We start from the raw sequence: 14,804 nt of genomic DNA on the forward strand, positions 1-14,804 counted from the left end.
TGACTATTGCTCAGAGAAATACATTTGTGGTGCCAAATATAAGGCATGAAGCTGAAAGACAGGAATCAGCTGTTCCCAGGCCAATTAGAACCATTACGACATCAGATGACTCTCAGTCTCAAGACCATTAAGAGAATGGCCAAGTATCCAATGACCTGGAAAGATGGGAAGAGGAAGCCTAGAATTTTAAAAAAAAATCCAATCTAGCTGAGTTGTGTTTGTGAAATGATTGCTGAATAACCAGTTCCTTAACAGAGGGTTAGTGTTGGGAGAGATTTACAGCCTTGCCAGAGTTTCGGCAACGGGAATATCTGTGTCCGACTACAAATTGCTCTATCATGTCTAAGGGCTTTACTGGGAGCAGTTAGTATTCATATTGTTTTTATGTTTAATGTGGATGTCCATATGAGAATTCTAAGAATATATATATTCTTTTCTTTTGCTATCACTCTGCAGCCTGCCGACAAATGTTATGAAGATCATATTCACAGCTGGGGCAAAAACTGAAACTGGCTGGCAATTCCTTTTAAAGATGTATTCCTTTGTGGATTCTGAACCAGAAAAACTCAAAATTCTTGAATCTCTGGCCAGCACAAATGATGTTCAAAAACTCATCTGGTACAGTTCCCCCTCCTATTCCCATATGCAATACATTTTTAAAATTGAAGATTTTAAATCTTAAATAAAAGTTAGTTTTCTAGTCATGGTCAATCATCATTGGTTTAATTTATTTAAATCTGATTACTATAGATTTCTCTAGGTCATTGTACAAAGAAGTTAAAGTACATGAACATTTAGCATGCTTTTCATAACCCTTTTAATCTTTTGAATGAAAGAAATCCTATGCACTGACATCAAGGTTAATGAACAGATGTTTTGGCTTATGAACACCTGTATCTGAGGAACACTCTTTCTTCCCTTGGTTATATAACTTCCCTTAGTGATATAACTCAATTGCTTTAAAGTTGATAAAACAGATTATGCTTTCTAGACCTATACTTTCTTGTAATTAGAATATTCAGGGATATATGCAGTTGCAAAGTTCTAGATAACTTCCATCAGGTTTCTAAACTTCAGCTGAAACTATCTAAAAAGGGCACACTTTGCCAAAATATACAAACATAAGGGGTTCTCAAATACAGAGTAATATTCAGTGATTTTTTTCCTAGACTCAGGTTCATCTCATACTTGACCTGACCACTGCCATTCCCTCTTTAACCTACTTCAAAGAGCTTCCTTCCTTCCTAGGAGCTTAAGGATATTTTATACTACTGTAGTCTCAACAATAATTATACCCCATTGAGTCTCAGTATATTGAGGAGTCCTGTCTGCTAACAGTGTGCTCATGTTGTAAGCTGTACTATACTATACTATACTATACTATACTATACTATACTATACTATACTATACTATACTATACTATACATGTATGTACACCCACACACATACCGCATACGCACACACGCATATACATACATATATACATACACACTCGAGTTCATTAATACAAAGTGCTGTGCATTTCTTCATTTCTGAAGCACATGTGTCTAGAAAAAGCATCTCTTTTCAAATTGTTAAAGCAGCAAAGTCTTTTCATAGCTTAAGCAGCTACTTTAGAAGTTGCTCCTGGCTTTTTCTGTATGCTTTGCAAAGGAGTTAGGCATGTACATGCATGTGAATTCAGTCAGCAGTAGCTTCCAAAGCAGCCACGTGAGCTTAGAAAAAGACATGCTCTAACAATTCAAAAAGAGATGCTTCCTATGCATTCTTCTGTATTCTGGAGCATTTCTTTCAAACGATTTGTCCAATACTTGTGTATTAGGGTTATGTAGGCAGTTTTAGAAAGGTCAGGTGAATGGGTCAATCTCCTGAGTCCTACAAACGTTTTAATATGCATATTTTTTAATAAGTGCATTTAAATAAATACTTAAAATTGTGCCATTTAGGCAGGTGTGTATTTAATCTCTAGAAAAACAAGCTTATAGCTATGTTTACAGAATTTTCATGTGTCTTCTGTATACATTAAGCTGCTGGGTGATTTGTGATTTGAAACATTTTGTTTTGGATGTCCATGTAATATATTTTATTTAATCATCTAAATGTTGACCTCTGAATTGGAACCCATGCATGTATCAAAAAATGTATGTGCCAAAAGAGCCCTTTTTCAGGACCTAAAGCATTACAGCTGCTATTTGTCATAATAATAATAATTTATTAAACTTATATGCTACCCAACTCTCAACAGCTAAGGGCAGCTTGCAATAATCAAACAAATAAATTACGATAAAATTAATAAAACATAAAAAATAAAGATGAAAGATGGCAAGCGCAATGATTTATAGTCATAGTGTGTATATATGTATGTGTATACGTATATGTATGCATGTAGTCCTCAGCTTACATCCATTCATTCATCAACAGCTCAAAGTTAGGGCAGTGCTGAAAAAAATGGATGTATGACTGGTCCTTGATGTTCCGGCCATTGCAGCACCCTCATGGTATTGTTATCCAGGAGCTTGGGTGCCCAGCTTGTGATTATGACATCGCAGGGAGCCGCAGTCATGTGATTGCCATTTGCGACCTTCCTTGCTGGCTTCCCACAAGCAAAATAAATGGGGGAGCTGACAGGGAAGGTCTCAAGTCACTTCAGTAAGTCACTGCTTTTTCTCCCACCCGCAAAGGCCCTCCCAGGCCCTCCCAGATCCTCCCCCAGACTCCACCCCCCCAGCACCCCTGCACTCCTTAACTGGGACTCCCGCCTCTTCCCACTTAATGACCTGCACATCTTGGGGTTACAACAGCAACCGGGACTGCCTGGGATTGCCGTTGCTAAGTGATGCAGTCACGTGATGCCGCATTTTATGACTGCATTGCTTAGTGATAGCAATCCCAGTCCCAGTTGCCGTCATAATCCAAGGACTATCTGCGTGTGTGTCTGTGTGTGTGTCTATACACACACACAAATAGTCTATTTATAGACTATATGTGTAGAGAGAGATGTATAGACCATATGACTATATAGAGAGATTATATGATTATATATATAATCAGGTAGTCAGATATCCATAGTCCCTGGATTATTAGGCATTATCTAGTTCAAATTACAGATGATATAGTTCCCTGGAAAAAGTCTACATGCATGCCTAGAAATGGGATTTTATTGTTTTTTTTATTTCATAGGTTAATGCAAACAAGCCTGCAAGGAGTCGTAATCAGATCACAGGATCTTCCAACTGTCATAAAAACTATCAGTCAGAAGTTGCCTGGACATTTACTGGCATGGGATTTTGTCAAAGAAAATTGGGATCAGCTTATTAAAAAGTAATAGTTTTGCTTGAATTCTCATTATAATCATTCCTTGCCCCCCTACATGAATCAGCTATGAAACAGGTAGTTGCTAACCTCTGACATGAGTAAGCATTCTCTTAGGACTCACACTGGTTTCTTGAATCTTCCAGCATGTCCTCATCACTGTCTAGAATTAACACTGCTCAATGATGGGGTGACTTTAGCACTGAGCTGTATAAAGACTGTTTGACTCAGTGATGCTATAATTTATGATGATATGGTATCTTTTGAAAAACATGACATTTGAGAATCTTTACTATGGCTTTCTCAACTTGGTGCCTTCCAGATGAATTAAACTACTCTACCCAGAATCTTCATTTTAATTTAACACTAAATTGGGTGAGATTGATTTAAGTTCTTCTGTACTCCAAATATAATTAATCTGTTTTGCCGCTATCTGTAAAATGCATGAATGGGAGAAATTATATTTGATATTCTGTATTCTCTCGATTTGTGAAAAATATTGAGTATATTAGTGATTTTACAAAAGTTTGCTTTATGTGGCTGGTGACAAATGTAAGATTATTGATCTTGGAATTCCCTCCAAACCTCCAATTTATTAGGTATCAAATGAAATGCTTTAGATTAAGTGATATAGGCATCAGGTTAACATAGGCTAGTGAAATAGATTTAATCTTGATCCATTTTTCTAAATATCAGGTTTCACCGTGGATCATACACTATTCAAAGCATTGTAACTTCAACAACGCATCAGTTCTCAACAGTGGGACATCTGCTTGAGGTCAGTTGGATAAATTGTTCCAAAAGAATTTTAGAATAATACTGTCACTGACATAGTAAGAAGGCAATACGTGATGCAGGTCAAGATTCTAAATTATGATATTGTTTACAATACTAATAGTTGTGTTTCATAGAGATTTTGGGGACAGAGTAATGTGAAAGATCTTTTCTGAAATTAGAGAAACTGTTTCTAATACGTAGTTATTACATTGTTCATTAAGGATAGTTATTTAATTTCTTAAATTGTGTGAAATAGTCTGGATTTCAAAATTTACAATTTCTGTAACAATGTAATAGTGGTGGGGTGAGCTCCCATCATTCGTCCCTAGCTCCTGCCCACTTAGCAGTTCGAAAGCATAAGTGAGTAGATAAATAGGTACTCTTACCCCGGTGGGAGGAAAAACACTGGCAGTGCCTTGCATGGGAAAACGGGAATTGGTTGCCAATTGCTGGATGCAATGCAATGGAAGAGACTCGATTTCCTGCGACCGCCAGCTGGGCTCCACCCTAGGAAGGAGGCAATGGCAAACCACTTCTGAAAAAACCTTGCCAGGAAAACTGCAGGGACTCATCCAGGCAGTCTCCATAGAATCGGTCACGATTGAAAGCAGATTTAAAAAAAATAATAAAGCACAAATAGTTAATAGGTAAATGAAATTTGCATTCCCCATCAGTCTTGCTGATACATTTAGATAACAGCTGGTTGGGCTATTTTGAATGCTTAAGGGATTACTTATTTTCAGTGCCCTGAGACATTTTTTTCTCTTTTTTTCATGTGTGACCTTTCTTTAGGTTAAGACATTCTTTGAATCAAAGTCAGAGGAAACTGCTCAGTTGCGGTGTGCCCAAGAAGCTATTGAGACAATTCAACTGAATATCCAGTGGATGGAAAAAAACTTGGCTCTCCTGGAGAAATTGCTATAGTAATCACAATTCTCTTACAGCTTGTATTAGTCACTAGGAATGCTGCAACTCTTGGTCTTTTGCTTTTGCAAAAAAAAAAAAGTTAAACATGAGCAATGCAATTTTTGTTTTTTGCACTGTGAGAGAGGGTTCTAGTTAGCTCAGGGTTCATCTCTTCCGAATTGGCTCTCTTTGGAGTATTTGTGGACTGGACATAGTTGCTAATTAAGGGAAAGCTCATTGATTGACCAGACATTTACCCCAAACAAGGATACTGTAATAACTTTTAAAATTGAGGTACAGCTCCCTTCCATTGTAGGAAAATGGAATTACATTTCTACATACAGAGTACATTTTTACTTAAAGAAAAGACAAGAGAGCAAGATAAACACTCCTGAGACCTGCCTTTTCTCTGCAAAATTCAGTTTGGTCTTTCTCACTGTGCATAGTTTCTTGAATTGTAAACATTGTCCCTGCTGTAAAGCATTTTTTTTCATTATCATTATAAGCAGTGGCTAAAACACAATTAATGAAGGTGAACAGGTGAAGTCAAAAATAAGGTTTTGGGGAGTTCTGGGTGTTGATTTATAAATATTTTCTAGGAATTATGCAAATATCAGAATTTTTGTTTTTAATTTGCCTACAACATGGCTAGAAGTTACTAGTACTATGTACTGAATAAGTCGAATTACCTTTTGTAAACACAAAGTAAAATATCAAGAGAGCTATGCTGAACCAACCCATAGAGGTTTTCAAACAGGTTCTAAATTATAGCTTGGAAAATGCTTTATATAGTTTTCAGATTCCAGTTTTGTTTCTCACTTTGATGTAGCTGCCTAAAAGTATGTAGTACACTGTTTCAACAATTTCAGAATTATCAGCTTGGGAATTTCCTGGTTTCAGTTTCTTTTCAGTACTGCCCTGATGTTTCACATTGTTCTGTATATAGATATTTCTAAAAATAGACCATGCCTATGCTTTGACCAAAGTCAATATTTGTCAAATCACAAGACGTGCTATTTGTGTCACCCATCCTTGTTCTAAAACCTTTCACCAAAAATAAAGCATGCCAGATTGAATATTACAACAAACTATCCCACACTTGTCAAACTCTTCTATTCTATGCTAATTTTTTATAGTAAAGTAAATAACTGGCATTTGAGGTATTATTGTCAACAGTTTTATGTGTTATTCAGTACAGTTCTAAAACTCCCCGATACAATATTGTATTATGGAAGAATTGAGAAGAATAAAAATGGATGAAAAAGTTAAATGTGTTGATTTAGGCCAGCTTCCCCAACTTGATATTTTTAAGATGTTTTAGAACTACAAATTCCACAATTCTTAGCCACTGTTGAGACTTACAGTTCTGGGATTTATATTTCCAACACATCTGAAAGGGCACCAGATGGGTAATGCTTTCAATCATTTGAAAGTACTCTTAATTTCTGAGTTTGTTCCTATCAAAGAGGATAGTTTAATAAGCTCTTTCTTCAAGCAAACATCAACTTGGAAAGGTATGGATCCAATTTGACATCAGCTTTTGAGACATGCCTTTCTTCATATTTGTGAAAAATCCCACTTTTTATTGAAATGTTGTATCTAGTATAGATTCTACAATAGGAACAGAAGATGATTGTTTGGTTCAATATTTTACTACTGATTTTACTTCATTTATTTCTCATGGAGGATTACATACTCTGGAAGCTTTTAAATCTTATTATTTCTGTGCCACAGAGTTCAGTGCTACATAAACCAATATTAGATAGTTTGTTTTGTTTCTTCATATGTACTCCAGAAATTGGAATGTAACCGTGGGATAAAGCTGATGCATCCTTTGTGGTACAAATAATTCAAAGTGGAGGACACTGCTGAAGAATATACAAATTCAATGTTTGAAGCAATTTTGGGTCAATATGAAAGAGGCAGTTTCCTAGATCAAGAGAAGCATTCAAAACCAATTTTGCTTAATTATGAATTTAACATCATAAAAACATAAACTAGATAAGTTGTTTTCAATTATATTTCAATTATATCGAAAACAGGGAAAGGAGAAAAATATACCAAGCAACCTAGTTTTAGTACTTCTGACTCTTTAATACACTGAAAACAAAGTTATTGCTATTAACTAGCTCAGCTTCTAAATTGGTTGAAAATAACTCACCTTGATATTAGCCCTCCCCCATCCCCCAAAATGGCTCACTTTACAAAGTGAAGAGCATCTTTCATGGTTGGTAGAGAATGTGAGGCTTGCTATGTTTCTCTCATATATCTGTTTTGTTCCCCACTCTTATATTTCTGTGCATTGCCCTCCCTCCCTCCCTCCCTCCCATCCATCCATCCATCCATCCATCCATCCATCCATCCATCCATCCATCCTAGCATTCTGTAGAATTGTTGCTGCTTTCTTTGTTGGATCATCTGACACTTAGAATCCTATGTAGAGTTGTGCTTGCTACTGGAAATGTGAACTGGACTTGAAATTGTAGTGCACCTATGTTCTAGAATTAGAATATTTGTTTTAAATGAAGGCACTGATGCTTTGAGAATACTTTCAAATATTTATCTTTTTAAAAATGATTGTGGTTTGATTTTGATTTACATTTTATAAATTATGCTTAAATAGAGAAACATATTTAAAATGAATCAATCATGTATGGATCTGGGATCCAAAGCAGTCAGTACACTTTTTGCTTCCAACAAAGTTTGATTTCCAACAATCTGTAATCTGGAAAAGTTGGACTTTCTATGCATGTGCATTTGTATGTATGCTGAAACCATAAATGATAGGCCATAGGTATACCTTAAATGTAATTGTCTTGAGTCCATTCAGAAGAAGAATTTGCTGTAATAATACGAAATGCTTTTATCCAGTTCAATAATCAGGGGTGACTTTAATGGAGTAGATAATTTTTTATTACATCGAGGACTAATTAAAGTAATTTGAATGTCCTCAATTTTCTTTATGGTTTCTTAGCTTAGAAATGCTTGATTCTCAAATCTTGATCAAAGCTTTTGTGCTGCTTTGGAATCCTAACTTTGCAATATCTTATACATGTATCCTGTTGAAAGTGGTAGCATTTTTGTTATGAAGTTTTTCCCCCCCTAAAATCAGTCACTTTACTGTAGAAATACAATGTAGAGTGGTACAAACTATGTACCCCCTCCTAGCAATTAGGTTTCAAAGCTTTCTGTAACAGATGGGATTGGAAGAGGGAAAAAAATGAGATCAAACTTGGTTGTGTTTTCAATCTGTTTGAAATAATAGTTCATGTGCCTTAAAGTATATTATAAGTATTATAATATATATATAATGGAAGTCTATTTTTGTTAAAAGCCCTTCATAGTTATGAATCTCCATATCTTCAAAGATTATTGAGAGATAGAATGTTATGCTTACTTAGTGAAGGAAAATCTTTTTTGTTCAAATTATAAACATGTCAATTTGAACGTCTTAAAACCAAAAACTGATTTTGGCCTCTGTAGCCATGATGCAGAGTTCCACAGAGCTCTAAATAGCCAAGAGCATTGTATATGCAATGGCTAGTTTGTTCTCTTTAGTGTTAAGAAGTGTGTATACTTAATATGTACATGGAGCATTCTGTAACATTTAAAAGTGTGTTTCTCTATATGTTTGCATTAAAGCCTTTTATTAATGAGATAATTAAACAAGCCTTAGTCCCAGTAGTCTGGCTTTGTGGATAAAACTTATAGTTCTACACATTTGAAACACAACTGTTAAGTCTACAAACTTTGGAGAAATACTCAACTATTTGCATCTTACATATGTTTGTATATCCATGCATACCGGTATGTGCCACTGTGTGTATCACAGATAACTTTTCTGCCTATTTTATTTAACATGGAAATATGCTTGTCTGTCTAGTGTACTATCATGATCAGCCCAGAAGTTTTAGCTGTGGTTCCCAAAGACCAATTATTTCCAGTATATTTGAGGAGAAAATTACTAGATATATGACTGGAGAGTGACCATAGTAGTTATATTTAATTTTTAAATGTAAAGGAAAATATACGTAGTTTTTGTTCTGCCTCCACCCATTAGATTTTGGTGTGGCCTCAGGCATGCTATTGAAAGGTCAAATATAACTCTTGATCCAAAAAATACCCCAGATCTACAGCTTTCCACATGTGTGGACCTCTTTCTCAAATGTTGCACTGGACATCGGGAAGAGTAGGACCGGCACATGTTTGCTCTTCTCTCTACGTATTGGCTGAATGCATGGAGTTCAATATAAACCTACCCCAATATTTAGAGTCAGTTTTTGTTCTCTTTGAAACCGTTGCTAGATATAATATTTCTATTCAGCCTGCAAAGTTATAAAGTTGGAGCATTACAATTTGTTTTCTTCTGGCAAAGCATTGTAACAAAGCCAGATTTCTCTCTCTGCCACCTATTTGTGATCTCCATGGAATTTTGAAAAAAATGCTATGCACAGTAATTTAGCGTTTAACTTCTGGTTTTGGAATGGGTGAGAGTATTCCAAATGATGTTTGATGAAAAGATATTACATTATGGTGGTTATATAGGGGTGTGTGAAAGGGCCTTAAAAGTGCAGGTTTCAGCTATAATTTTGTATATGTATAGCCATACTGGGGCTGTAATTCTGTCAAAATGCACAAACACACAAAGCAATCGAGCCATTTAAAATTGCCCATCTCCAGAGTAATTATTCTTTTACTTCAAATAATGAAACTGTTTATTTTTAAATGCTCTCAAAGCGACTACATTTTAACTGTAATGTTAGTAATTTTATACAGCTGTGGGAGATAGAATTCATGTAATGGATCTTGCTGCTTTTAAAAACTGCCTGCTCCATTACAGGTGAAATTGGACATGCACTGTGAGGCTTATACTTGAAAGAATGTGGCCTTATTTTTTCTTTAATAGCATCATACTACAGGACACTGACCCTTATATTTATATGACTGTCTATCTTCCACCTGTTCTGTGTTAGAACATTTCTCCCTCTGATGATAGATTGGCTTTTTAAAATCCTTCTGGAAGATGTTATCTTTCACTGCACTCTGAACTTTTAAATATTGCCTCATTTAAGGATACATTTTTGTACATATTTCACAAATGGATGCCCCTATGCCAGAGAGCCAGGTTAGTCTAGTGGTTAAGGCACCAGGCTACAAAGCAGGAAATTGCGAGTTCTAGTCCCACCTTAGGCATGAAAGCAGGCTGGGTGACTTTGGGCCAGTCACTCTCCCTCAGCCCAACTCACCTCACAGGGTGGTGGTTCTGGGGAAAATAGGAGGAGGAAGGAGTATTAGGTGTGTTCACTGCCTTGAGTTATTTATAAAATAATAAAGGTGGGATTAAAAAAAAATCTTAAAAATGTTTAGATATATGTTTCTTAATTTCCACTTCAAATGGTGGTTGATGATTTGTCCATCACATGTTTGTTTTATCCCACTAATAAGATATTTAAAGTTTTAGCCAATTAAAAATATTGCTTTGCCATACTCTCAGGTCTTGATATTTAAGAACTTAAGCCTCCTAGAATGTTACTAAAACCTGCAATTTGCAGCAGAAATGCAGATCTTTACCCATGACACCGCTGCTTAGATCAAAGCAACGGTTGGGCATCTTTTTTAGGTTAGTCATGGCACATGTAGCAAATTACTGTCTAAATCTAAGAGTTACCTTTATAAAATGTGCAACAGTATGATGAAGTTGGAATGAATTATTGAAAGCCACTGAAGACACTTAAATTTACAGAGTCTTAAAAAGGGTGAATTTAAGAGTAAATTTGCACCAGATCTGTGGAGAGATTGTAGTTCTGTTGATAACAAGCTGGCTTAAATAATGGTAACATGAAAATAGTTCTGGAATATCAAGTATTACTGGACATTGAAAGGGATTACACTTCTCTGTTGATATCTCTATAGAAAGCATAGCGTACATTCTTATCAAAAGAGTAACTCCAAGTTGTAGAATATTTGTTTTGAAGAGGAATATTTTAGAAAATGAGATATGTGTTTGTGTCTATACGTAGATGTACACATTATATGCAAATCTGTGGGTTTTCTTAATTTGTAAAGGACAAATGAAAGCCTATTTTCTTATATTTTGAATAAAATGGTCTGTGTATACTCAGCACTGGCTGAATGGCATATATATTGCAAACACAATTGCTTTTTTTGTGTGTGTGAAACAAAAATAAAACCATTTAAATATAATCTTAAATGACTATCTTGTATTTTTACTTTAGTAGATGTAGTTCAAACACATTGCTTGAGCTTTCAATTTTACTTTTATTTTTTAATTAGATCCTCTCTTCAGAGAAAGAGACTTCCTAAACTAGAGATTCAATGGATTCATTGGTTTATGGAATAATTCTCTTTTAAAATTATTGCCTTTTGGGTATATGCGTGTATAAATAAATATCCCCTCCCACCCTATGGGTGGTATGTGTCTTCTTCAATCTCGGGTCCTCTACCAGAGGCCTGGAAGTTGAAGGTTCTGCACATTATCATAGATGTTCCTAACAGTGAACTAGTGAACTGATATAGAAGAAGGACAGCAGTAAATACCCCCTTGGAAAATGAGGTTGGAGGCTAAGATCAAGGCAACTCAGAAGTTACCTGGTGGAAGTACAGAAGGGTGTGAAAATTAAAGATCAGACTTGGCTACTGAAAAAATACAAGGGCCTGACTTCATCTGAAGCCCTAGAGACTGCTAAACAAAGGCTCTCAGCACTGGCTGCCAGGCTAAGGAGATACAGTAGAGAAGCAGAGGACAAGAAGATAAATGCCCTGTTCTCCAAAGAACCATCCAAAGTGTACTCCCAACTGCAGTGCAGCAACACAGTAACAGCAGGGCCACCAGCAGCAGAAACTGAACAGTACTGGAAGAACATATGGGAGAAAGAGAAGACACATATGGGAGAAAGAGAAGGGCATTGGGAACAATACCTGAGGCTCAAAACACCAGTTGCTCATAGATAGAGCAGTCGCCTGAGACTCAAGGTCTAGGCAGACCAATCTAAGCACAGCCTGGATAGGAAAGCCTATGACTGAATGCCACACACATTGATCTGTGAATGCCTGGCACTCACTGGACACCAAGGACCTACCACAAGAACTCAATGGGACTGTGGAAGACAACACTGGAAGTCAACACAGTTTGCACAAGTGGACATCAAGTGCCGCATATTCCAAGGTGATGCACTGTCCCCACTGCTGTTCTGCATAGTGAACCCCCTCAGCCAGATAATCACAAGAACTGGATATGAATACAAGTTCAAGAGTGGAACTATCACCAGCCACCTCCTCTACATGGATGACATCAAGCTGTATGCTGAGAGTGAATGAGACGTCGACTCATTGATCCACCTGACACAGATTTACAGTGAGGACATTGGGATGCCATTTGGACTGGAGAAATGTGGCAGGATGATAGTAAAGAGAGGGAAGGAGGTTAAGGCTGATGGGGTGGAGCTACCAGCAGGCCACATAGCAGACATACAGACCAGCTACAAGTACCTTGGTATCCCACAGTCAGATGGGAACCATGAAGAGGAGGCAAGGAAGACAGCAACATCCAAGTACCACCATAGGATAAGACAGGTCCTGAAGAGCCAGCTCAATGGAAAGAACAAGATCTATGCCATCAACACATATGCCTTGCCAGTCATCAGATATCCTGCTGGTATACTGAGATGGCCAGAGGAGGACATGGAGGCTGCTGATGTGAAGTCCTGGAAGTTCCTAACAATGTACAGAGATTTCCACCCCAAGTCTAACATCCAGAGACTGTACACTAGCTGGAAAGAGGGTGAGTGGGATCTGGTGAGTGTCAAAGCTACTGTCCTGGATGAAACCCGGAGTATCCAGGAGTACATCAGGAAGATGGCACCCAAAGATGAGCTGCTGAGAGAATGCCTGAGGCAGCAGCAGACATGGGAGGAAGTTCAAGTGGAGGAAGGGCCATGGCAAAACGAGACCCTGTATGGGATGTACCATCGACAGATAGCAGAGGTGGCTGACATTGGAAAATCCTACTAGTAGCTGGGAAGGGCTGGACAGTACATGGGCTAGACCCTCCCAAGTCCAGATGGGAGATTCCATAGAAGGTCATGGGGAGTTACAGGGCTAAGATCCTGTGGGACTTCCAGATCCAGATGGATAGGCAGGTACTGACCAATCAACCAGACATCGTGGTAGTAGACAAGGACCAGAAGACAGCGGTGGTGATAGATGAGCCAAGTGACAGCAACATCAGGAAGGAGGAGTATGAGAATCTGGAGAAGTACCAGGACCTGAAGGAAGAACTGGAGAGGATGTGGAAAGTAAAAGCCAAAGTTGTCCCGGTGGTGGTAGCACTCAGGGGTGTGACTCCTAAGCTGGGAGAGTGGCTCCAACAGATCCCAGGAACAACATCAGAGCTGTCTGTCCAGAAGAGTGCAGTGCTACGAACAGCTGAGATACTGTGCAGAACCCTCAAACTCCCAGGCCTCTGGTAGAGGACCTGAGGTTGAGGAAGAAGCATACCACCCATAGGGGTGAGAGGGGATTTATTTATATATTATATATTGGGGGGGGGGGGAGATTCCATTCATTCATTCATTCATTCATTCATTCATTCATTCATTCATTCATTCATTCATTCTTTAAGAGTAATGGCAAAAAGGTGCTTTGGACATTCACATAGCACTATTGGCTAACCCACATATGTCTTTTCCCAGGGCTATGCAACTGTAGAGGGCAGACATACAAAAGATACAGTGGTTTAAGAAGTTGCTGCCAAGTGTTACATGACTCCCACACATTTGGAAGCATTTTTCTCTTCTGAGTTGTTCAAACACTGCTTCACTGATGGGGGGAGAGGGAATTGCAAAATTATTATGGCTCAAATTGGTGGCTTGCCATCTGTTCCTCTCCAACAGCCTTTAGGACCCTTCTGATTGTTGTAAATAACTCTTAAAGCACCTCCAGTTGGCTTTTTGCTTTTGTACTGAAAATGCATATAACAGCTTTCCCCAACTTGAGTCTTTCTGGATGAACAGGAACTGCAACTCCTAGAAGTTCAGGCAGCATGGCCAAAGGTGGGAAGTCTGGCAGTTCTTACATATAACATAAGGAAGGATGCTAAAACTGAAACGCTTGGTGTAGTGTCACTGCAGAAGAAGTGTTGAGCTGCTACAGTGGGGTGGGGCACTTTTTCTCTGCCCGCATATGATAAATCCCCTACTCCCATGTTCACTTAAAGACTCACAGATTGTGGTCTCATCACTTTGGAGAAGGAAGGATAAGTAACAATGTCTTAATTAAGATATTTCTGTCAGTCAACTGTCTGAGTTATAATCAAGTCACTGATAACATGTGCCATCAAAGCAGATGCTGTACTATTCATATCTCTTATATTCTGAACATGTATTAAAAAGTTGGCAAAGGACATTGAGCCTAGGGGTAGATCTGAAAACCTAGGAAGGTGTTGCACAGCAGACAGCTGGCTCCATGGGTTCCTAACAAGCTAAGCAATGCAGTCTGGTATATATATATTTTCTTCAATAATTCTAATAATCTATATGCAATAAGATCTCTGATGTTCACCCTGGTGTGCACCTGTTGTCTTCAAATCCTGAAACCTATCGGCTAAAGGCTTTCCACTAGTCTCAAAACACTTGGGGAGCAGAAGAAAAGAATGAAGCAAGCACATATTTATTCAGGTGAGATGCAGTAGCTGAAAAATGTGGCTTCTGAGCCTTCAGTCCTCTTTCATTCATATACAGTGTGTGTGTATATATACATGCCCACACATACACACATACATATACATATA

The 14,804-nt window shown here is 37.7% G+C and overlaps 1 protein-coding gene across 1 annotated transcript in view; it reads left to right on the forward strand.

Moving 5' to 3' along the window:
- LNPEP (leucyl and cystinyl aminopeptidase) overlaps positions 1-7,320 on the forward strand; it is a 56,820-nt gene extending 49,500 nt beyond the window's left edge. The window contains exons 15-18 of the mRNA XM_007430066.4: positions 457-618; positions 3,182-3,322; positions 4,010-4,091; positions 4,883-7,320. Of these exons, the coding sequence (XP_007430128.1) occupies positions 457-618; positions 3,182-3,322; positions 4,010-4,091; positions 4,883-5,014 (517 nt within the window). The 3' untranslated portion in view covers positions 5,015-7,320. The remainder of the gene's footprint in view (positions 1-456; positions 619-3,181; positions 3,323-4,009; positions 4,092-4,882) is intronic.
- Positions 7,321-14,804: the final 7,484 nt, after the last annotated feature.

Source organism: Python bivittatus, unplaced genomic scaffold (genome assembly GCF_059951505.1).
Source record: "Python bivittatus isolate LINGU-HERP-01145 unplaced genomic scaffold, Pbiv_v1 ctg000850_np1212, whole genome shotgun sequence".
NCBI classification, from domain to species: Eukaryota; Metazoa; Chordata; class Lepidosauria; order Squamata; family Pythonidae; genus Python; species Python bivittatus.